At 32.5% G+C, this 23,532-nt stretch overlaps 1 protein-coding gene across 1 annotated transcript in view; it reads right to left on the minus strand.

Moving 5' to 3' along the window:
- LOC145692677 (uncharacterized) overlaps nucleotides 1-23,532 on the minus strand; it is a 1,521,027-nt gene that overhangs the window by 387,081 nt on the left and 1,110,414 nt on the right. Inside the window, exons 317-328 of the mRNA XM_081768059.1 lie at nucleotides 22,662-22,715; nucleotides 20,734-20,787; nucleotides 16,133-16,186; nucleotides 15,165-15,188; nucleotides 11,854-11,901; nucleotides 11,160-11,216; nucleotides 6,880-6,930; nucleotides 6,532-6,579; nucleotides 3,210-3,233; nucleotides 2,675-2,722; nucleotides 1,298-1,354; nucleotides 241-291 (exon numbers count right to left, since the gene is read on the minus strand). Of these exons, the coding sequence (XP_081624185.1) occupies nucleotides 241-291; nucleotides 1,298-1,354; nucleotides 2,675-2,722; nucleotides 3,210-3,233; nucleotides 6,532-6,579; nucleotides 6,880-6,930; nucleotides 11,160-11,216; nucleotides 11,854-11,901; nucleotides 15,165-15,188; nucleotides 16,133-16,186; nucleotides 20,734-20,787; nucleotides 22,662-22,715 (570 nt within the window). The remainder of the gene's footprint in view (nucleotides 1-240; nucleotides 292-1,297; nucleotides 1,355-2,674; nucleotides 2,723-3,209; nucleotides 3,234-6,531; nucleotides 6,580-6,879; nucleotides 6,931-11,159; nucleotides 11,217-11,853; nucleotides 11,902-15,164; nucleotides 15,189-16,132; nucleotides 16,187-20,733; nucleotides 20,788-22,661; nucleotides 22,716-23,532) is intronic.

Here is a 23,532-nt window from a genome sequence, read left to right on the forward strand (position 1 = left end):
ATTTTTAACTTTTCAAATTATTTTCCGCTTTAGAAGGTTAAATTTTTCCTCTATCTTAAATGTCTTATAATTCGATATATTTCCTTCTCAGAGTTAAGTATCTTTATTATTTAATAACATAGCCGAGTTTTATGTTGTCTAGTTTATACAAACTAATGATTTCAACACTACTAATAATTACTAATGACTAATAACTATTAACGATAATGTAGTGACGGAATTTGATGAATGATCCATTACCTTGAGCTAGGTTGGCAAATGACTCATTAGCATTGCTTGCGCTGATTATCCCTGAAACAAAGTAGTTAACCATTAATACGAAGCGATGAAATATTAATCAATTGTGAAAAAAAGATATATATTTTTTCTGTTAGGGTTTCATACTTCTCTTAACGTAAATACCTAAGTATTATTCACCATCTGAAACGTAACAGTATGTACTGTACTGTCAGTTTGCTTTTTGACGTCAGAAAACTAAGAAGTTTTGACACTCATTAATTTACTACTAACACGTGTATAATATTACCATAACCGTCATAAATTGTCCGCATTTTATATTGCAACTAGAAACAAATATTCTAATAAAATGATACCAATATTCTTGTTACTAGGTGGTCGGAGTTCTATGAATTTACCTCTTAAGTGTCCTTTACGTACCAATGGAAACCAGCAAGTGCGTTTCAAGCTGACGCAACAATTAAAAGTGTCATTATTGTCAGCGCACATGTCTTACATTTAATGTTTTCATTATTTCAAATGCCTATCAAACACGATTGAATCGACCATGTAAATTATTTTAGCCCTTTAACTGGTTATGACGTAGTGCTACGTCAAGGCATATATGCAGTGGAAATGCTTACGACGTAAAACTACGTTAAGGCATGTGCGTAGTGGAAATGGTTACGACGTAGTACTACGTCTTGACTAAAAAGTCACTAATGTTCAGTGGCAATGACGAAGATCTCTCTTGAACACTTTTTCTTTTACATTTAAGTCGGAAACAAATCAATAGATGGCTCTGAATGTAAGTAAACTTTTAGGAAGAGAGAGAGACTAAGTGTCATATATCACACATATTTACTCAAAGTCTGCCATCCTTATTGGACTTCGTTGGCAGTGATAATTGACAATGTACATGAGCAAGAATAAAAGAGTTTCCAGACAAAATAAAAAAAAATACAGTTTAATTTAGCCTCATTTCTGCCAAACTTCTTATAAATATTACTTGGGACATCAATAAAATTATTAAACTAATGATCAAACTATGAGCTGTTACTAAAATAGAATGTTAACTAACCAGCTGATGGTATCCAGATATCACCAACGTTCGTTATTCCTCCGACGCCATAAGGTACTAAACAGGAATGATAAGAATACTTGTTCATATTATTTAGAGATTAAGAAAATGCATTTAAAAGTTACATTAGAAATTTTAATTCAGAAATATTAAAAATAATTAGAGATTTTAATAAAGGTATGAAGAACTTATAGTAGGAACTATGTTTTCGAGTTGATTCAAAGATCAACCAACTACAACAAAGCTGACAATACTTCTTTCGCAGAAACGGTGAATACCAGAGCTATCTTGCTCAATCTCTGCTAAGCCACCACTGGTGAATCACGTAAGTTGACGAAATAGGGACAAGACAAAACTATTCATTGGATGTCGTCCATTTCTCACACCAACAAACACTTTACTGTTCATTCGTTTTGAAATAGCGAGCTTTAACATATCGAGTTCAAAGGGCCCACCAAGTATAATTCGATTTTCCGAGGCATTGATCATGAAACTATGACCTTTATGAATTACACGTTTAACAAGTTCAATAAGGTTGTTTGAACTCACGCCACCAGAGTTTTACACTCTTCACTATTCTCATCGTGTATACGTAAGACCTTTAAATTCTTTGTAGAACTCGTGCACATAGCAACCTTTGATCCTGTACTCATTCGGCGCTGAATTGTAACTGTATTATCCCCTTTTTCGCGGAGCAATCGAATTAGATAATACAGTTCATACTTAGCGCGTACATCGATTCCATTCTAGTGGTTCGAAGTTTGCTATTTTACAATGATTGAACGGAAGAATCTACCAGTTGGGTACGATGAAGGACACGTTCAATAAACACCTTTATTTTATCCAGGGCGGATATAGGACGGACTCCTGTGGGTGCGGTAGGTTGTAATTCTGCTACTTACAGCTACTTTTAAGAGCTCCAAACTCTGGGATGGGTTTTATTTATATATAAAATAAGAAAGTTTCCTCTTCTGGGGAACGACTGTCCCAATTGGCCCCTGGATCCGTCCGTGATCTTATCCCAGTTTCTCCTCTGATGGCTTAACAGTGATTGAAAACAATAGCTCTCGTATTTAAAATTTCTAATTTTATAAAATATCATACTATATGTATTTAGTTCCAAAAGAGCGTTTTAAAAATTTTGTTTTATGCTTAAAAATATTTTTTCAATATTTCAAATTATGTACAACCAAAATCCTAACGCGATTTCTCATTATATTTACATTGAGACTAGGTACCTGATTGAAAGATAGCTACAATATTTTTCGTTACTACTAAATTTCTTTTTTATGAAATAAGATTTAATACATGCACATTATAATATTTACGGTATACAATGAAAGGTACAGAGAATTGTTAAGAATAAAGCATACTTACTTCGGTGTAACATTTCGGACACAAAACTTGGTACCCCGGGTATGTGAGCTGTAAGAAAATAAGTGCAGTTATAAGTAATATTGATTATTTTCAAAATGTCATAAACAAATATCTTTGATTTAAAACTGAAGTATATGAATTTTCTCACCTTATACAATAGGCACCATATAATGCATAACAAACACACACAAGAACACATACATTACAAGAACACACTTTCAATTTTCTAAACTTTCATGGAGTCTCATTCTTAGACATATAATTTTATTATAACGTAACCTAGCTTACTTGACTTTTTGAAGAAGAAATTTTCTATTTTCTAAACTTTCACCGAGTCTCATTCTTAGATATACATTTTTATTATAACGTAACTTATCTTACTTAACTTTGTGAAGAAGAAAAAATTTTCTTGATGTATATCCATTTATAGAGAATATAATAATACTCAATATATTTCAATTAATACAAAGTATTCTACAGATTTCATTTAAAGATTTAAAATCAATATTGATTAGATAATCTTAGGATTACTTACATAAGAAGGTTGACAGTGTACTAGCTGAAATATTAAAGACACAATTTTATAAGAAAGTCAAATAAAAGAAAAAATAAGAGTTAAATATACAGAGTAGGTGAAAAATAACTAGAAAACTGTTATAGATTCTTACATATTGGAAAAACATATATATGCCCTTTGTTAGATATGGAAACAAAAGAATATTTTAAATCTCAACGTGGAAACCTGTGATGTTAACCACCTTACTCAGTCATTAATACTTTTCTGAAGAATGTCGTCAATTGGAACGTTGGCAACAATCTCTTGAATCCGTACCTCCCAGTTCTCTTTCGTGTGAGGTTTGAACTTGTACACTTCATTAGTGTAGTCCCACAAAAAGAAAACAACGCAGATCGGGAATTAGATTTCTTGCTCGCTATTCATGAAGTCCAGCATAGACATCTGAGGTCACTTATAAACACATAAGCGGTATGGAACGTTTGTTTACATTCCGCTTGCTTCTCTTAACAGCCAACGATTGAAGTAAGTGAAGCAAGCAGTGTACAATCTTAATAAATACTTTACATTTTGGCACATTTTTCAACATATCAGTATTATTGTAATTTTTATAAAGTATTAAGAATAACTAGCTAATTTTCATCCTCCTGGTAGACAAAATACTGTACGACTGTGCTACCATTGTATGGAATTTCGAACTTTTTGAATTTCTATGTAACTTCTAACCATAACAGGGATTTCATTCTGAGTTAAATTAAAACTATTTTACCTAAGATAAAAGATCATAATTTATGGAAAGCATAAATCACATTTACTTGTTATAAGATATATTTTTTTAAAAATCCCTGAGTGCAATTACAAAAAAGAAAACAACAGAACTCATAAGTAAACAGAGGAAAAGGCAAACTGTTGCAGTAACATCACTTTGGTTCCAATGTTTCTAACTGTTTTGATTTTCTTTCCTTCCATTCAATATTTAATTCTTTACTTTACTCAGAAAAAGATCTCATTTGTGGATTGAAAAGTCAGTCGAAATCCAATAACATTGAGAGGTTGAGATATGAAAACGTGACTTGTGCACTCACTGGTTAAATTTGAATCTCATTACTGAAGAAGAAAACAATTTTAAACTATTCATTTCAAAACTGTGCAAATTCGAAATATATAAAGTTATTTTTCATAAACAAGGAAACATTGTCTAAACACAAAACTGAATTTGAATACATATATTTCTAAAATCTTCACACAAAAAACTTGTTTTTAAACATCTCTAATGGTCTAAAATACTTTGTTTTTAGCATTTAAACTATTGTAGTAGATATCGTAGTTGTTAGTATTTTTCCCTTGAACTATAATCTACCTTTATTTGAAAATTTTATTTCAAACTTTCATTAACTTTGATGACAATGCGTGTGCGAAAGATGTTGATCTTTTTCAACAATATTTAAATATTATTTTTGTTGCTTTAATACTATTACATTAGGGAAGAGGTTAATTAAGAAATGTTAAAAATTATCGTAAAATGATAATTTTTCCAAATTTAGGCAAACTTTAGAGCACATTTTATGTGACCTGAAGATAGAAGATAGATTCTATTTCTTTTTCAACTACTTTTTAGTTTCACTAATTTACAACTGCAACTTTTCCGCGGTATTACAACCTGAAAAAAATGACTTTTTTCGGCCCACTCTACTATAAACTCAATATTACCATACTTGTTTTCTGGAGAAAATAATAGCTTAAAGGATCTTCGAAAGAATTAATATCGTATTTCTTTTCATCTTTGTCTTTATTTCTAAATTCTATCAAGAAAATAGAAGCAAATTTAACATTTTAAATTCCAATAAAATGATTAGGTAGGTATTGAATTCGAAAGAGAAGTATGGGGAAGCACACTGAACACGTGCTAGTATACACAATTTTAACACGTGGGATATGCCTAAAATGTATGACTTTATTTAATTAAACATTAATAGATCTATTACTAACGAAACTTTCACTAATGTGTTTGGAGCTACATTTTATAATGATTAAAATGTTGGAAGTTATCGAGGTCCCTTCCCTCGCAGGGTCCTAGATGGAGTCCAACTCAAAATGTTGAAATGGGAAAGGGGTTGAAGTTGAGTATCGTATGAAAACTGAAGTTAAGTAAAATATGAAACACGTCTTGACTCTTGATGATAAGTCTCTGGAAAATGGCGGTGGGTCAAAATGTCAACATAGGCATCATTGAAAAGTTTATGTCCAAAACTATTAATTTGAAACTGTGAGACAGGTGTAAAAAAAGACTAGAATGTTTCAACACGCTTATGTTGACTTTTTGACCCACTGCAGTTTTGAACGGGCTTATCGTACAGAGTCGAGACTTGATTTATCTTCTTTTTATTTAACACTAACTTTCATACGACATGCAAGTTGACCCATTCATTTACAAATTTTGAGTTTGACCCCAGTCTTGGACCCAGCGGGTGACCCTGGACAATTATTTTACTTTTGAAATGATGAAAGACATGTTTTCCTGTTTTTATATCTGTCTTACCGTTTCAGATTTTTCGGGGTTGCAACGGACTTTATAGATATGCTTAAATATCTTAATAAAAATAAGTAAAGTGTTGCCCCCAAGTGGAATGCATGAGACCTTCCCAATTTTGGTAACCGGTTTTGATCTTACCTTGACCCGAGCTTTCAGCAAATATATATATCACTCCCACTTTCTGGGTTCAGGTTCAAGTACATAACGGGTAAGTAGTTGCATGAAATGGAGTGGATGCACTCTATTCGAGCATAACCAAACGGTTGACCAGGATATAGACTCCGTCAAAAGCCAGATAATATGATTTTTTAATTGGCAGAGGAGAATTCCACAAGTTCAATATTTTTAACCTCGTCTCAAGCAATTTATTAGGGCTAAACGTAGATAGAAAAGTAAAGGTATTCGCCTACTGGGGACACATCAGTTTGCGGTAGCTGTGAAAGTAAATCGTACACAGTTCCATGACTTCGGCACTTAGAAAAGATGATGTAGTCAGAACCGTGCACCCATAGTCTTTGCTCCTAAAGCTTTCCGAGGTAACCATTTGGCAGAAGTTGGACGAATTCTGCGTTTACTTAGGTAAGGGTAGAAAAGGAAATAAATACTACCCTACATTGTTCGAATCGGGTCGTCCATTCTCTAGGCTAACATTTTATCAACTATACAGCTGCGATTCTAGATTAAGTATGAGTTACAGATATTTTCCTTTAATCTTATTAGCTATCAGGCAATTACACTAAATTCATCTCTCGTAAAATATTAATGTAAATATTTTTCTGTGTAACGCTGTTTTATACTTACTGGGCTTACCTGTTAGTTGCGAAATTTCTTGTAATTGTGTCATATTTTGAAAGTAACCTTGAAAGAAAAACGTTTCAATATATAAAATATTTATTTATTTCTAAAGAATTATTAGTGACTTATTTAACATAGTAAATTAATTGTGATTACATTCTATGAGACATCTTAAAATTTAACTTTACAATCATGTCTTTGTATTACAGTAATAGATCTTTGTTTCATAAATATTGTGCTTAATTGCGTTAATCGTAAGACTTGTTTCTACTTTAAACAACCTACTATACGTATGTTAAATTCTTTGAAGATTTTAATAACATTTTAATTAAACGTATTTAGTAATTATAATAGTTCCTTTACCTGCTAAATGTTCTAGATCTTGTGAAGAGATATTTGTGTTTTGCCATTGTTCTGAAAATTAACAAAGTAAAAATATGATTCATTAAGTTTAAGTAGTAACAAACTATAATATGTCACTTTATAAATCCAGGTGTGTTCAGAAAATGTATAATCACTTGTAAATTATTAATGATTAAAAATCAAAACATAACAATTTTACTAGAAAGTATCAGTTCCTGTTTGCAAAAAAATACCATTTCAATTCTTAATAGTGCATTTAAATAAAATGTTTCTGCGATTTGGGTTGAGCCTACACCTCATACGACCAAAGAAGATTTGCAAGGCAATTATTAACTTGACTGGAGTGTTAGATTTCCTTTTAGCAACTAGAAGATATAAGCAGATTTCTTTCAGGCATACTTCGGAAAAGGCTGTGGTTTCTCGAAGCTTGGACAAATTAAATATTAATTACATGTGAGCTCCTTCGTGGCTAAGGGGTAGGCTGGCGTGGGAGACCCGGGTTTGATTCCTGGCGAAAGCTCATGTGGTCTGGATTCCACGTTAATTACTAGGTTCAAATCTCACATAGCCTTGCTGCTGAAGGGGATGCTAAACTCAAAATCAACTCATCTCAACTGCAACTACATGTTACCATTTTGTAAGGCATGCCCTTTAGATCATAGTGAACCTAAAATGAAATTTGACTCCAGACAATGTTTTCCGAAAGAAAGCCTGGATATGAGAAATAGGCTATAGTTTAACATAGGATCCAAACTAAAGGGCTCTTGCTTGTTAATTGAGTGTATTTTTTGTAATGCTTCTTCGTGCTGAAAGAGTTAAACACGTAGTTTATATTTGCGCGTCTTGATGTAACTTCTAAGGCTTAGGCTATTTGAAAATGCATTTTCGAAGCATTACCCCCCATAACGAACGCACCCAAGATAGCTATTCGGTAATTTTACTTTCTTCAGAGCTATAAATCATACTGCGAACAGTCAGGGTTTCCAGGTCTTTTTTGCCAGGTCCAGGTTCAGGTCTGTAACAGCAGAGTTCCAATACTCCGCACAAAGCATCTTCCAAGCAGCTGTTTCTTGCTAAAATCCCCTTACCTGGCAATACGTCTTTCCTTGTTTTCCTTCCTTTAGACATCTTTTAAACAGCAGGCGGTTTTTGTTCCGAAACGCACCAAATGCGCTCAGGCTGACGTTTTCTCGGCGTTTCTATTGCTTTCGCGTTTGTGATTAGCCATCCACATGGTCAGCGTATTCCAAGTGTACGCATGAGTAATAAAAATGCGTGGCGAACGCTTATTATTAGCCATGAGCTAATTTGCAATTTGTCTTGGATACAAGCACGATTCGGAGTCGTATATTAGTTTAAGTACGTAGTAGGATTCATCTTATATGAAATCATGTTAAAGTGGATATGAAACCACTGATTTTTGAGTTGTTTTTATATTAATTCAAAGATACTAGTGTAGCTATAAAAGTAGGAGGAAAAAATTTGGGTGAGATAGATAGCTAGTAAAAACTGATAATTGACTCTGTGACGTGACGGTTACGTCATAAATGTTAAAATGGTTTTAAGAATGCAGAGCCAGCTAGACGATCGAAAATAATTTATTTGTTTAGGGTATTTAAGATATACTTTCATTTATTACTAAAAATCTTAAGATATTTAGGGGAAAATAATGAACTGTCACACAGGAGATTTCAAAATGTGAAATGAAGTAATTATGTGTAAGATAACATTTGTTTTGGTACATTGTACTTCATTCTGAGAAGTAGTGACTCAGTGGTACAGCGTTCACTGATATATGGGGTCTTCGGTTCGAACCCAGCTCGCTCCAATAGAACTTTGTGGTGACAAACACAGTGTGCGTGGGTTGTCCCGTTTCCTCCCACTTTCTTCATTCCATCCATTCATTTAGTTATCATCACAGTCTTTTTAGCCTAGCCGGCATAACTATGGGACGTAACACTTCAAGATTTTTGTCTTTCATTCTTCAACTACAACAACGAATGTAAAATAACCAACTATGTTGAATATTTAAAGCAGAGCAGATGGGACAATATTGCTCTATCTTCACAACGTAAGTTTTAATATTTACTCTTCTTTTTTTTTTAATAGCCTTGATGATGTTAGCACAGATAAGAATTTTTCGTTTTTTCACTTCATATACTATATATAACATGTTAACTGCCAAGGGTGAATTTTGTTGTTCACCGGTAGAGTGCAAAACGTAGGCGATGTATTGAACCCGCGTGCATGAAAGTTGGGAGTCTGATCGGATTTGCTCCTGTATATTTTGTTTATGGGCTAGGGGATAAATTACAATTGAACTGGCAACTCTGTTTGATAGTCATTTGTTCATTATTATATGAAGAAGCTAGCTTTGTGTAAGAAGTGTGGATGAGTTCCTGTTGCTTTTAGTGCTAATAAGTAGTTTCTTTGTGCAATGAAAAACTAAGAAATATACGCAGAACTTGAGCTCATTTGTAACAACAGTATAGCGATCTAGACCTTTCTGAAAATTCACAAAATGACAGGGACTTCACAATATTGGCATCTTGTCAAAATAAGTTAAAGTAAGTCATTCAAACAGCAATACGTAGATCCGATCGGCCCTACAGAAACAGCACATACTTGTTAATTGATATTCAGTGCCTCTAGCGGCGTTAATCAGCAACATCTAACAACAAAACTTACAACATAAATATCTCCTATATTGTGTGTAATAGAAACACTACAATTCATTAACACTAGGGGCAGCACTTTATAATACAACTACTCTAATGACAATTCCACGAATTATAAATTGTGGGTCCAATAGGACCTACGAGGATATTTTCTTCGACCAATCCAGTGGGTCCGATCGGACCCACATCGCAGCTAACGTGTTAAACAGTGCTCTTCCTTATTAGTAGACATTCTGAAAGCTAGGAAAATATTAGTAATTACCTATATATTCAGAATTTGAACGAGTAAAGGATTTTAAAATGTTTAGACCTAATATGTGAAACGGCCAGCTCTTGTGCCGTCCCTGGTGCACTGAGCCCTTTAAATCGGTCCTCCTGACACACTGTGGAATATGAAGTTCTTACGTAATCTCTTAAACTGAGCTGAAAGTTTTTTTTTTTTGGATAACTGATATCCACCTTGAAAATATCCTCCACTTTGGAATATCCAGTTTAGAGTGTACCACCAAACACTGGCAGAGTGGTCAAGTGTTTCACTAAAATGGTAAATTAATTATTTTTCTGCTTCTCTTAAGTAAGTACATATTTTGGTTACAGTTATAACAGTTCTTATACTCCCGTGATATTAGTGTAAGAGCAACAATTTCATAAATGGAATATGGCTATTCACGTCTGCGAAAATGTACATTGTCTCCTACGGATCTCGACACATGTTGTAAATCCTCTATAGTTGGTCCACTCAATGTTTCAACTTGCACATGCCTGGTTTACACAATAACATTCTCAATAAAATTTTACATTTTATGAATGTAATTTTCCTGTTCAAGAAATACGTTTCCTACCCAATTTAATTGATTATCGCATATCTATAACTGTCTTCTTGTAAGAATTTCATTTGATAGTGATTTTGGAGGATACTTTCAATACTGATACTATGTCTATAATCGAGAAATGTAATGTATATTTGTGGTGAATTTTATAGCAAAAGAATTGTAAGTACGAAAATTAGAGTAAGTAAAAGAAAATGTTGCTAAATGGACAAGAAAGTTTTATTGTTCTTATTTATTACTCTTTTCACATGAAATTTTCCACATACATGTCTTTGTCGATTATACAATTATAGGAAATACCGGACGAATTCGTTTTCAAATTATATTCCTACAATATATTTATAGACAGGCGACAATAATTTTGGACATGGGTGTACGTATGGGGATGTTAAAATGTAGGTTGTTATTAAACAATAACAAAGGAGAGGAATATGAAGTTAGAAATGAAACAAATTTAATAAAATAATATTCAGATATAGTTACTTCTTTTGTTCTAAGAAGACATTCTTGCTTGTTAAAACTCTTTTTGTAGTAGTATAAAGCGCAAAATATAATTTCAAGTACTCGTTGAGATTAAATGTTAAAAGATCTAAATATTCATTACTGTTACGTAAAAATTAAAACACAGTCATATTTTACATTGATCGTAATTATTTAATTTCTTATTTTCTTCCGATAAGATACATTTTTCCTGTCTTTTTGATTTTTGTAACATTTACATTAATTTTGTTTCAAAGTTTTTCAATATCCGAACTTCTGATTGTACACTTACCCAAGCTTGGCATCCAAATATCACCTACAGTTGCAGCACCCGGAACACCCAGAGGAACTGGAAGTTAAAATATTTTTAACCGATTTTCATTCATATTCTCTGACATTATATGTTTGATAAATAGATCACAAATTTTATGTAAAATAAACAAATTTTCTGCAATAAAAACAACTCTTTAATATCGAGCAAATATCAAATGATATCTTAACTCCAACTCACCAAAGCAGTATATATATTTTAAGATTATATATTTGTGTTACAGTTTCGGCTATGTAACATAGCCTTCCTCAGACACATTATCACTGAGGGAGGTTATGTTCCATAGCCGAAACTGTAACACAAATATATAATCTTAAAATATGTGTACTGCTTTAGTCAGTTGGAGTTTTATTAGTAATCTTGAATTTTTCAAAGCTACAATGAATAATTTACAAGTTGATATCTTTTATAACATATTATATGTTTGAAATACTCAGAGATTTGATATAGAATGTACAAGTTTCCTCTCATACAAAATCATCCTTTACTATCTTAAATATTGAATAAAAGTAATCATCGGATAAGTTAAACGGAGAAATTTCATTACGATATTTTTTAAAAATCAACTTTACACTTCAATAGAGCTAAAATTAGTATATGTTTCAATGCGAGTAAAATATTTTAAAGTTAGAAGTAGAATTTTGTTTATTCTTACTTTGTTGTAACATTCCAGGAACAAATGACGGCATTCCGGGTAACTTAGCTAAAAGTAAAATGATGAACTTTAACATAATATTCTACAAGAAAAAAACAAAATGTCTCTGGAAATCTTTTAGTGTACAGTACAGATAACACAAGTAAATGTGAAGAAGCATTCATAAACACATACATGATACAGGGTATATCAAAAAGGTCTCTACAACTATGAAAACTCATATTTATTTATCTTACAGACATGGTTTTGGTGTCTTTTTTTTTTTTTTTTTTTTTGCAAAATACATTAAGTTCTTTACCTTATGCATAATGAGGTTCAATGTGGTTTCCATTGGTGATGTGGGACACATCTCATCTGAGGTCTTACTTGATCTACAACGTCTTCAGGCGTACGAGGACAACCTAAATATTTGTTGTCTTATCGAACATCCAGTTTCAACAAAACACTTACGCCACTGATAAATGGTAGACCTACTAGGAGGATCTTTACCATACTTTGTACGAAAATTATGTTACAAAGTTGTCACACACTTGGATTCTTCAAACCAAAACACACAGCTACCACATTAGGGACCAGTAAAAGCAGTCATCTATGTTGCAACTACCACTAGCGCTTGCAGTGGCTTGTTTCTGAACTAGTATACTACGTGAGTCAAAACTTGATGTATTTTGCTACAAAATGACACTAAAACCATATCTGTAAGATAATTGAATAAATCAATATGTATTTTTCAAGTTGTAAAGTCTTTTCCTATAGCACTTTCTATATACAATTCAATATCTCATCATATTAGCGACGGGACAAGTGTTTTTAACAGGGAAATGGTATATTCGGAGAACTATGGAATCATGACTAATTACCGAAGTTGTTAGAAGAGAAAAGGACAAAGTTTGTATGACATACTTGAATACATAGACAAGGTAGCACTACTGTTTTCTTACAATATAAGAGTTATCCATGATCTCTTGAGCTTTTAAACTCTGAAAGATGCTACAGGTTGACATTTTATAGATGAAATGTGTCCAAAATGGATTCCTTTGTGCACTGAATGAATCAAACCTAAATAAGATCACCTCATAACAAGAGCTATTTTATTAAAGCAATAAAAGCAAAAAATTGTTAGAAACTCCAACATTTCTTCTTTCCGAAAGAACTCCAGTATATCTAGTTTTAGATACAGGATGCCCCAGATGTCTCAATATCTCAGATTTTGAGTATCACAACCGTACCAATATCAGCGTAATTTTTAGTTTGTTTTGAACGTGTTATTATTGAGTATTTACATATACGTGTTACATATTTCATGAATCTTTATGTGCTCCGTCGTGCTGAACACATAGATGTATGCGTCTTCATGTACTCTTTGAGCTATTGCGGATTATCTAAAGACTTATCGTTCGAATGGCTTTTTCCATACTTTCGCAATTCTTCATCTGCCCTGTATCAACGATGAGAGACATTCGACTTGATCTCTAAGCGCAGTCCGTACCTGTGTCATCCTTTGTCATCTGTGTAACCGTTCGTACTGCGGTATCTGTGGTACCTGTGAATTTACACACATACCAGTAACCATTCTACAACTAAGAAACTGCAACCACTCATATCAGCCGCGGTTGTAATGATTTGTCAACTTACAAAAACAAAGTAGAGGTCATGCAATTAGAGTTTGACTGTAAGGCCGTTAGTGGTAAATTCAGGAACTAAATTTTTAGAATGTTTCAACTCGAGTTGAATGTCTCCGTTAAGCAGAATTAAACTGGATTGAATCAAATTGTTAGAATCAACTGGTCAAATAGAATTGTGTTAAGTTGAAATACAAGAGTACGAGTACTTCGCGATTGTGTATTAAAATTACATTTTGTGCATTTTGTCGATTCCAGTACGTATTAAATTAGTGAGTTTATTTCTATTTATTTATTTATTTATTTATTGGAATTTATTGTTTAAATTGTTTTCCTATGAATATACATTGCCCACAAGACAACCTTGAGTCAGAGAGAGCTTTGTTAGGTTCAATCATTGTATTATATGATCAGACGATTGTCTTTTGTGGAGGTAAAAAGTGAAGTATTTATTGAGTAGTTTAAAGTTTGATATTGAAATTATCGATTGCAAAATTATTTTTCAAATTTCTTATATTGTTATATGCTGTATTTGAGGAAGTTATATATATATATATATATATATATATAACTTCCTCAAATACAGCATATAACAATATAAGAAATTTGAAAAATAATTTTGCAATCGATAATTTCAATTTCAATATATATATAGTATTGCATTTAATTTTAACTCCTCATTTCTCCTAATTGTTTTTTTTCAATTATTTATCAGAGTAATTATAATATTGTAGTTTTGGAAAGGTATATTTATGACAATTAGTTCGTTTGACTTAACAATTGAGGAAATAACATATTTAGAAGCAGTTAAACTATTGTGTGGAGGTGGATAATTGTTTTTCCTCCTCGACCAGTGACGTTGCAATGTTCGTTCTCAGATACCTAATGCATGTTAGATTTTACAACTGAATTGCTCCACAGGACTCTGAGCATGTGTCTATGACCATGGAAATATTGTTACCAATACTGTACATCAATATTGTACTACACTGACATTGTTCTCTATGATGCTCAACCCTTGGGGTATGGAAAATTGTTACACGTCTGTATATCTAGATAATGAGGAAGAAAGTAAACGCAATAAAAGATATGCTTCTATTTGCATTTTTATTATTTCCGAAACACAGCTACTTCTCTTTTCTCGGGCGAAATTTAACTATTTTTTTACAAGAAATATGTGAACTATAATGTACGAAATAATGCAACCTCAAAAATTTCAATTATTTATGTTTCAAAAATGTATTTTTTATACAAATAAGACCTAATTCTCTCCCTCAAAAGTTTTTTTTTTTTTAAAAATACTTATAAGCAACTTGTAACAAACACAATTCCAAACAGCCAGATTGGCATGAAAAAGGAAGTAATTCTTTCTGTAAGTTTTAAAATACAAGAAAAAATAAATTAGACGAATAGTTTCGTAATGTTTCAATTATTACAACAAAGGATCAAATATTTTATTTAAGATTACCAAATATAACTATATAGAGCTTGGGAATGACAAACTATCCATTTGCTATTTGTCTGTTGAATATTAAAATAAAATTCTATTACATGAAAAAATAACAAGAGAAGAAATCACGCTACAATTGACAGGTAAATTAAATTAATTACATACTCTATGAGAGTCAGATTTTGAATAAGTAAATAATTTTATCACGTCAAACGAAATGAACATAAAGTTATACTTACATAGAAAACTGGCAAGATTTTCAGCTGAAATAAGATTAATAACATTTATCAATGGAATATTCCATCAATGAACATAAAATTATATACGTATATGATGAATTAAAGAGAATACTTGAATTACTATTACATTTTATTATACATTGTAAGCTACATAACAAACTATGGTGTATGGAACCCGGAGGTTCAATGCTACGTTCAGAAAAGCTCTCTATTGATTTCTATGCTTACCCAACTAGATCCAGTTTCTACTTTGTATTCCTATTTCTGCGAGATCCATCTTAATATTGTCCTCCCATCTGCGCCTAGGTCTTTCCAATTGTCATTTTTCGATTGAATTTCCAGTTAAAACTTTGAAAGCGTTCCTACTTTCTTCCGGTATGGCTACATGACCTGTCCATCTGAGTTTTCTAGATTTGATGAACCTAGCAATGTTTGGTAGACCGTATAAATTATGTAGTTTTCGTTATGAACTTTCCTGTATTCATCATTTTCGTTTCTCTTGAGTCTGAATATTCGTCTTATGATCTTGTTCTCAGATACTGTCAGTCTACTTTCTTCCCCCAGAGTAAGCGACCATGTTTCGCAAACATACAGCATAACAGGCATGGCTATGGTTTTATATGCTTAAGTTTCAATTAAATTTCAAATTCCTTGTCAGAATTCGCGACGAAAAGAGGTCTTGACCTGAATATTAGCACGAATTCTTTGCTTTTTTTTAGAGATTTAATTTCTTCGTTATGGCTACATAACTCAAATAGAATTAAATACTTTTAATCTCAGGAGCAATACGAAATAGTTACTAACAAGATGTGTCTGTATTACATTTTTTGAATAAAATAAAATATGAAAATTGATCTAAAAAGTGGATAAATTACATGTAGCTATTATTATATTTGTTGAGAAATAACGCAATTAAATGTAAATATTAAAAATTGACCTACAAATGCAATATATGTATATGCACTTACTAGAAGTTTGAGGTGTAACTCCATCTTGAGGTGACAGATTTTCCATCTCACCTGCTGCAAAATTAAAATAATAAATAATAGTAAGAATAGGGTTGAGTTGATTTTGAATTTAAAGTCCCGTTCAACAGCGAGACTGTATGAGACGGGACCTACTGATTAACGTGGAATCCGAACCACATGAGCTCCTGTCGAGAATCAAACCCGGGTCTCCCACGACAAAGGCACTTACATCGTAAGAATGAAGAATATTAATTCTGGTTTCCCATAACATTATCTAGAATTATAATTTACAAAATATTTAACTTCAAAACAAATATACTCTATTAAAATAAAAAAGTAATTCTCATTAATATAGATATTAGAGTACTTAGTATAACTGAAATCAATGGTTTTCAAAATAATCGTCTTGTTTAAGTTGTGAATGTTGTCGCTTAATATTCTTAACGTTTGAGAAAATTAGTGTTAATAATAAGAAAGTGTCCTGTATTAAAGGTAATATATAGATTAAGGAAAATAAAATTGTTAAAAATATTTATAATGTGGTTGCTGTCTGACCATTGTAAATATAAAACACTAATATAAATTATTTCTTTTTTCTTGTTCATCTCAGCCACAGGTTGGTGGGCAACATGAACATTTTAAAAGTTTTCTCTCCCTTTGAAGTGTTGTTTTATACTTTGATAAGTTCTCTGTTTCGTAAATGCATCTAGATATTCTATCCTTGGTCTTCCTCTTCCTGGTTTTCATTCTGCCTTTTCCTCTATCAACACCTTGATCCAATCGGAGTGCAGAATAAGATGGCCAAGCATGCTGTTTCTTCTGTTTTCTATTACACTGGTATACAAAATTTTGCTTACTATTATTTCTTGATGAATTTTTATGTATTTTGACCTCCTGAACACGAATATGGCACTCATTTTTATGTAGTGTCAATATTTTCAATGATATAAGCATGTTTTATTTTTCTCCTATACTGATTTATGCATAGCAATTTGCATGCTTTTATTTTGATTCTCTCTAGTGGTATCGCATTTGTTATTAAAGATAATTGTTTGGAGTAGGAAACAGAGAATATAGATTCTAAACATACATAGCAGAATTGTAAATTGATTAAATAGAGTTATTCAAGTGTGAAGCTGATGTTGGAGAAAACTAAATATGAGGAACATCAATGGGACGTGTGTGGGGATTTCAAAATTATTGGTTTTCCTCTTGGGTTGCAAAGTGGTTATATTAAATATTCCTGCTTTCTATGTCTGTGTGACAGTCGGACAACTAACCAGCATTATGATCAAACCGTGTGGCCTGAAAGAACGGAGCTTATTCCAGGAACATATGTGATAAATGAAGCATTACTGCCCAGGGACAAGATTCTCATGCCAACATTACATATTAAGCTGGGATTGGCAAAACAATTTGTGAAAGCTCTGGGCCTGCCCTACAATGAATCAAGCAAATGTTCCTAGCTTTATCAGAGGCAAAAGTTCTGGCTGGCATTTTCACAGGGCCTCAGATTCATGTCATGCTTAATAGTGCTACGCTGAAACAAAAAATGACGGAATTGGAAAGAAACGCATGGGAGGCCTTTCATAAATTGGTGACGGGATTTCTGGTACATAACCGAAGTGAAGCGTTTGGTCACCAAGTTAAGACACTCATTGATCAATATCGAGCATTGGGATGTAGAATGTCTTTAAAATCATGTTTCATTCACATTTGGATTTCTTTAGGGAGAATTTAGGAGATGTTAGCGAAGAGCAGGGGAACGTTTCCATAAGGACATTCAAGTAATGGAAAGCAGATACCAAGAAAGGTGGGACTGTGCAATGATGGGGTATTATATTTGGAGGATAATCCGTGACGAAGTAAACGTTTCCCACAAAAGAAAGAGAACCACTAACCTTACTTTTGATTACGGAATTCCAGTACCTGATCAACACTTTCCTCCAATCTCAAGTACTTTTGTATATTTTTTTTATAAATGTAATATTGATATATTTTGGTATTTAGGTATTATGCAAATTTTTGTTACCCAAAAAGTTGATGTCCAAAATGTGTGTGTTATGTTTCTAGTTCAATGTTCCTCTAAGACACAATTGTATAATATATTACTGTTTCAGTAAAATTTAATATGCTTATATCATCACAAATTTTGACATTACGGGAAAATAACTGCCATATTCGTGTTCAGCGGGTGCAAATCATTAAGAAACCGACGAAAAACCAACATAAGCACGACCTTGATCAAAATTTGTATACCAGTGTTATCTTCATGATCTGTCATCCTCTAATAACTTCCTTTAGTGCGTTTTCATTCCTTTTCCTTTCGGTCCATGATGTGCGCAACATTCTGCTCCAACACCACATTTCAAATGCTTCCATCTTGGATATTTCATCTTTTCTCAATGTCCACATCTCTGATCCATAAAGCGCCACTCTACATACCAGGGTCTTAATAAATCGTTTACGACCGTCCAACGACATTTTCTTGATGTTAGCAGTCCTCTTTTTCTATTGAATTCTTGCTTAGTTTGCGCTATTCTTGAACATACGTCTTTTTGACTTCTCTATCCGAGGGTATTAGACTTCCTAAATAGGGGAACGTCTTAACGTCTTTGAGTTTCCCTTAATCTAGCCGTAAGTTTGCCCCTTCCTGTCCTGTTCTTGTGCACTTTATCACTTTGGTTTTCTTCTTATTTATCTTCATTTTGCATGTTTTCTCCAGGTGGTCGTTCAAGTTTGAAAGTGCTTCCTGCAAGTCCTCATCGTTCTCCGCTATCAACGCTATGTCATCAGCAAACCTTATTGTGCTGAAAACCTGACCATTTTCTTTTACGACTTTCTCGTTTTTATTAAAGAATTCTTTCATAGCCTCTTCTATAGAGACATTGAACAGGAGAGGTGAAAGTCTACATCCTTGCCTTTCTCCTTTAGATATTCTTGCTTCCATTTGATCTCTTCCTATAAAAACTTTCTTGTTCTTGTAAAGTTGGTATACTATTCTTCGTTCTCTGTAACTCGCTTCTTGATAAAATTGAACACAGAAATAATATTATTATTGCTTTCATCATTTTATAAAAGTAGGAATTTTATTATTACCTGTAGAAGATTTAACCACATTTACGAGCTACTACATGTATCTTGATACTAATAAAGTGATACTGATATAAATATAAAATATTTAGAAAAGCAAAGCAGTTGATATTAATATTGCCATCTGAATAAATTAGTTGAAAATATTAAATTTATTATAATTTTGAGAACACAATATTTTTACATAGTGTACTAAAAGATTAATTTTCATATAACTGTTTTCATTAATTTAGAATTATAAAGGATCGTTTTGTAGATGATAAACACTTATCAAAAGACCAAGATATAAAAGAAATAATGATTAAGTTGTAAAATGGAAATTGGTTTTAGAATAGTTCATTGTCGTTATTTTTAAAACTGAGGAAATACATAGTTTTATTTATAAATTTATCTTCTAATGCTTGCTGATGTACGAGGAAGTATCGTAAATTTTTAATTATCATAGTACAAATCAGGATACAGGAATTGTGATTTGTAGTTGTTAACCCCTCACTATGTAGTAAACGTTCAGATTTACACATTTCTATGCCAGGTTTCTTTCACTGTACCAATGCAGTCATTGTAGAGGTCTTCACATTGTGCTTTAAACCACTCTTCCACCTCATGATTGACGTCATCTGTGTTGTCAAATGGCGACCACGCAATAGATTCTTCATCTGGGGAAACAAGAAAAAATCACTGGGTGTGAGGTCAGAATAATAAGGCGGATGCAGCAATACATGGAAGCCACACGCTCTTGCTTTGACGTCAGCAACTTGAGATGAATGAACTGGAGCATTGTCAGCTAGGAGAAGAGAGCATGTAGCGGAGTTTCGCTTTCAGAGCATCGCACAATTTGTCCAGGGGTTTGCTGTAGTACTTTCCAGTGACGGTTGGTCCGTTTGTAAGGAAATCTGTGAAGATTACCTCATAAGAATCAGAAAAGCCGGACAGCATTACCTTTCCTCTCTTACTATTGCAACTTTGCCTTTTGGGAGGGGTAAATCGACATGCTTCCACTGTATGCTGACGGTTTTGGCTTCCGAATCATACTGATATACCATGTTTCATCCATGGTTGCCAGGCTCCCGAAAAAATCCTTTTCATCCTCTTTTAACAGCGTTGACATACACGAACTTTATCACACTGTGAGCCTCAATCTTATCGATCTAACACTTTAGTCACTTTGGCACACCCTGCACAATATAAGAATCATTAGGAGCTAATTTTCTTAACATCATGCACATAAGAACCAAACATAATACTGACAAAATTTCATCATCATATCTTAATAACTACCTGGTGATAATTAAAACTTTATGATACCCCATCGTATATTGTAATATACTGGTTAAAACTACTCGCAAAACTTTTGTTTTCGTATCGTAAGACAGAGAATAAATACATTTTATGATATTATGGATTTTCATTATCTGAAATTACAAGCAAAGAAGATGTAAAAATAGAGATTTCTCACAATAAAATTGTCAAAGTAGTAACTAGTGAATAAGATGTAAGAGAATAAATACCTTTGTTTAATAGGTAAAGATCTTGAATTAGACTCGTTACATTCTTCAATTGGCCTAAAAGAAAATTATTTTATATTTTAATCAAAGTTTGTTAAGCATATAATCTTTTTTAAATGTATATTTGTCGCCTAAGATGTTAATAGATCTATTTATTTTGTGAAAATTTGAATATTTTTTTTACTAATTCCAAGTTGTTGTAATAATGTGAGATATTACCTAAAGCTTAAACGTAATTGCAGAATTACTACTGCTTTTTCACTTAAGTGTGTCAAGGGAATAATACGTGTACCACTACTCTGATCTAGGAAGTTCTATTTTCATCGCCGAAGAATTAGGAGATAGTTATGGGCTTTTATTCTGCTCAAATTAATATAGTAGAGATTCATCATTTACCATCAAAAATATTTCCCTTTTTCTGTCAGTTTAGTCCTTTCCTACTTAAAGATATCTATTCTATGAAAAGCTTGAAATTTTAATTAGTTATGCCGGCTAGGATAGAGCAGACGATGATGATGGGAAATAGATAAAATAGCGGAATGAAGAAAGTGGGAGGAAACGAAAGAACACCGAGAAAACAAACACACTTGGTGTTATCCACCACAAAGCCCACTTGGGTCTTTCTTCTATAGTTTCATAATATACGTTTTGTGGGATAATCATCCAAGCAAATTATCCTACACGTAATAAAGGCCTTTATTTTGTTATCCGGGTATCCTGTGGATCATCAAACTTTCCACCAGCTAAATTTTCTAGAAGTGCTTTTCTTAAATCTTTAATTTCTGTCTTTCTAAAAGTTAAAGATCTGGTTCCACATACTGTCATGGGTAAATTATGCTGTTATGCATGGTGTTTCAAAACAACACAGATAACATTTGGGAGGTGATTCCTGACACCAAAATAAGGCGAGAAGTATAGACAAACCTGGGTGCACAAATGCTTCCTTTTGGAGCTATAGGCTACCGAAAACATGAAAAAAATGAGCTTTAAAGGTCCATAGCTCTGATACTTTGGGACCTACCGTAGTCAGGTCAAGACTTTATTTAGGAACTAGTATGTGGCCTATCGAACTATCCGTGTTTCGGAATCCTACGGTACTTCTGCAACAACTTTTGTAAAGGCAGTTGGTAAGTACATCAAATTATACCCGTAACCAAACACCCACTATAAAAATTGTTGCGTGAATATCTTAGAATTCGGAAACATTTATTTCTCGATAGCGCAACATACTAGTTCCTAAGTGAAATCTTGACATGACTACGGTATGGTCTGTAGTTTTGGAGCTATGGACCTTTAAATTTCATTTTTTTCATGTTTTCGGCAGCCTATAGCTCTGAAAGAAAGCATTTGTGCACCCAAAATGGCCTATACTTTTCGTCTTATCTTGGTGTTAGGAATCACTTTCCAAACGTTGTCAGTATTGTTTAGGAACACCCTGTATACTTTGACGTCTAGTTTGTTCCATATTTTATATACTATAGAGTCTCTTTGCTAGTACTAGTACTGTTTTTCACCTTAATAGCTCTGGTATTTTCACTAACTCCGGAAAAAATCTATTATTATTATTATTATTAGTAATACTAGTAGTAAATAATAATAATAATAATAATAATAATAATAATAATAATAATAATAATAGATACGCTAATATGAATGTGTTTGTAGCTTTTCACCCTGTAATTGATCTGACTTATATTTGCTACCAGACTGATTTCCTTACATGAAATCAAAAATACATTTTGATGTCTTATTGTGATTCTACGTACATTATTTGGTATCAAGCAAGTCATATATATATATATATATATATATATATATATATATATATATATATATATATATATATATATATATATATATATATATATATATATATATACTGTTGAAAATAGAGAGATTATAACAAAAAGAATTAGAAAATATTATATTACCATGAATAAGTAGGTAAATTTCCTCTTGTATTTTGTATAACGTTTGTAACGCATCTGTAAATGAAAATTATGTGGAAAATAGATTTCAATACCAAAGTATTCATAGGTGCTGAGGCAAAATTTAATATAAGAATTAATGTAATTAACTATATTACTAATATTACATTTTTCTCAAAGCCAATATGTTTTGTACCTTTTTTTCTGTATAATGATTTAGTTGATTGTCGACTAAAGATTTATCGCCCAATTTCAGCATTGAGCTTACATAAAATAGGACTTACTGCTTAAACTGGGAACAAAGTAGTTTATTTTGGAACAGGTACCCACCTTACAAAGAGCAGCCAATTCCATTCCCATAAATAGTTCACCTCAGGTGCTTGGGGTCCCTGGTTCGATCGATTTCTTTGTACATAACAGAAATAAGGACCTCGTTTGGTTATTATTTCATAAAAACTTGTTTTATTAAAATGCAACAGAAGGTATAGTTATATGTAAGAAGCATAGTTAAGAGAATGACTGTAGTTGTTAGAATATATTAAAGAGAAAATAAGGTGATTAGGATTAGCAGTGGATTAATGATGAAAGCTATTTAATTTGCTGGAAAAAACCTAATAGAAGTGTGAGAGTAACGATAATAATATACAGAACAAGATTAGTCTGTGGTGTGATTAGAATGGATTTGTGAATTTATATGTAATACTCGAAGAAGCTCTTTGAGTCAACTGAAATGAATATTCCTTGTAAAACGTAACATTATAGCTCTAATAACATTTTCGTCTCCTTCGTTAGCACTTCGCTTATCGACTTAAGTACACCTGTACCCAACAATATCATTTCTTATTATGTCCAGAGACTATCTTAGCACCTTGCG

This window comes from Thermobia domestica, chromosome 8 (genome assembly GCF_964235325.1).
Source record: "Thermobia domestica chromosome 8, izTheDome1.hap1.1, whole genome shotgun sequence".
Classification (NCBI taxonomy): domain Eukaryota; kingdom Metazoa; phylum Arthropoda; class Insecta; order Zygentoma; family Lepismatidae; genus Thermobia; species Thermobia domestica.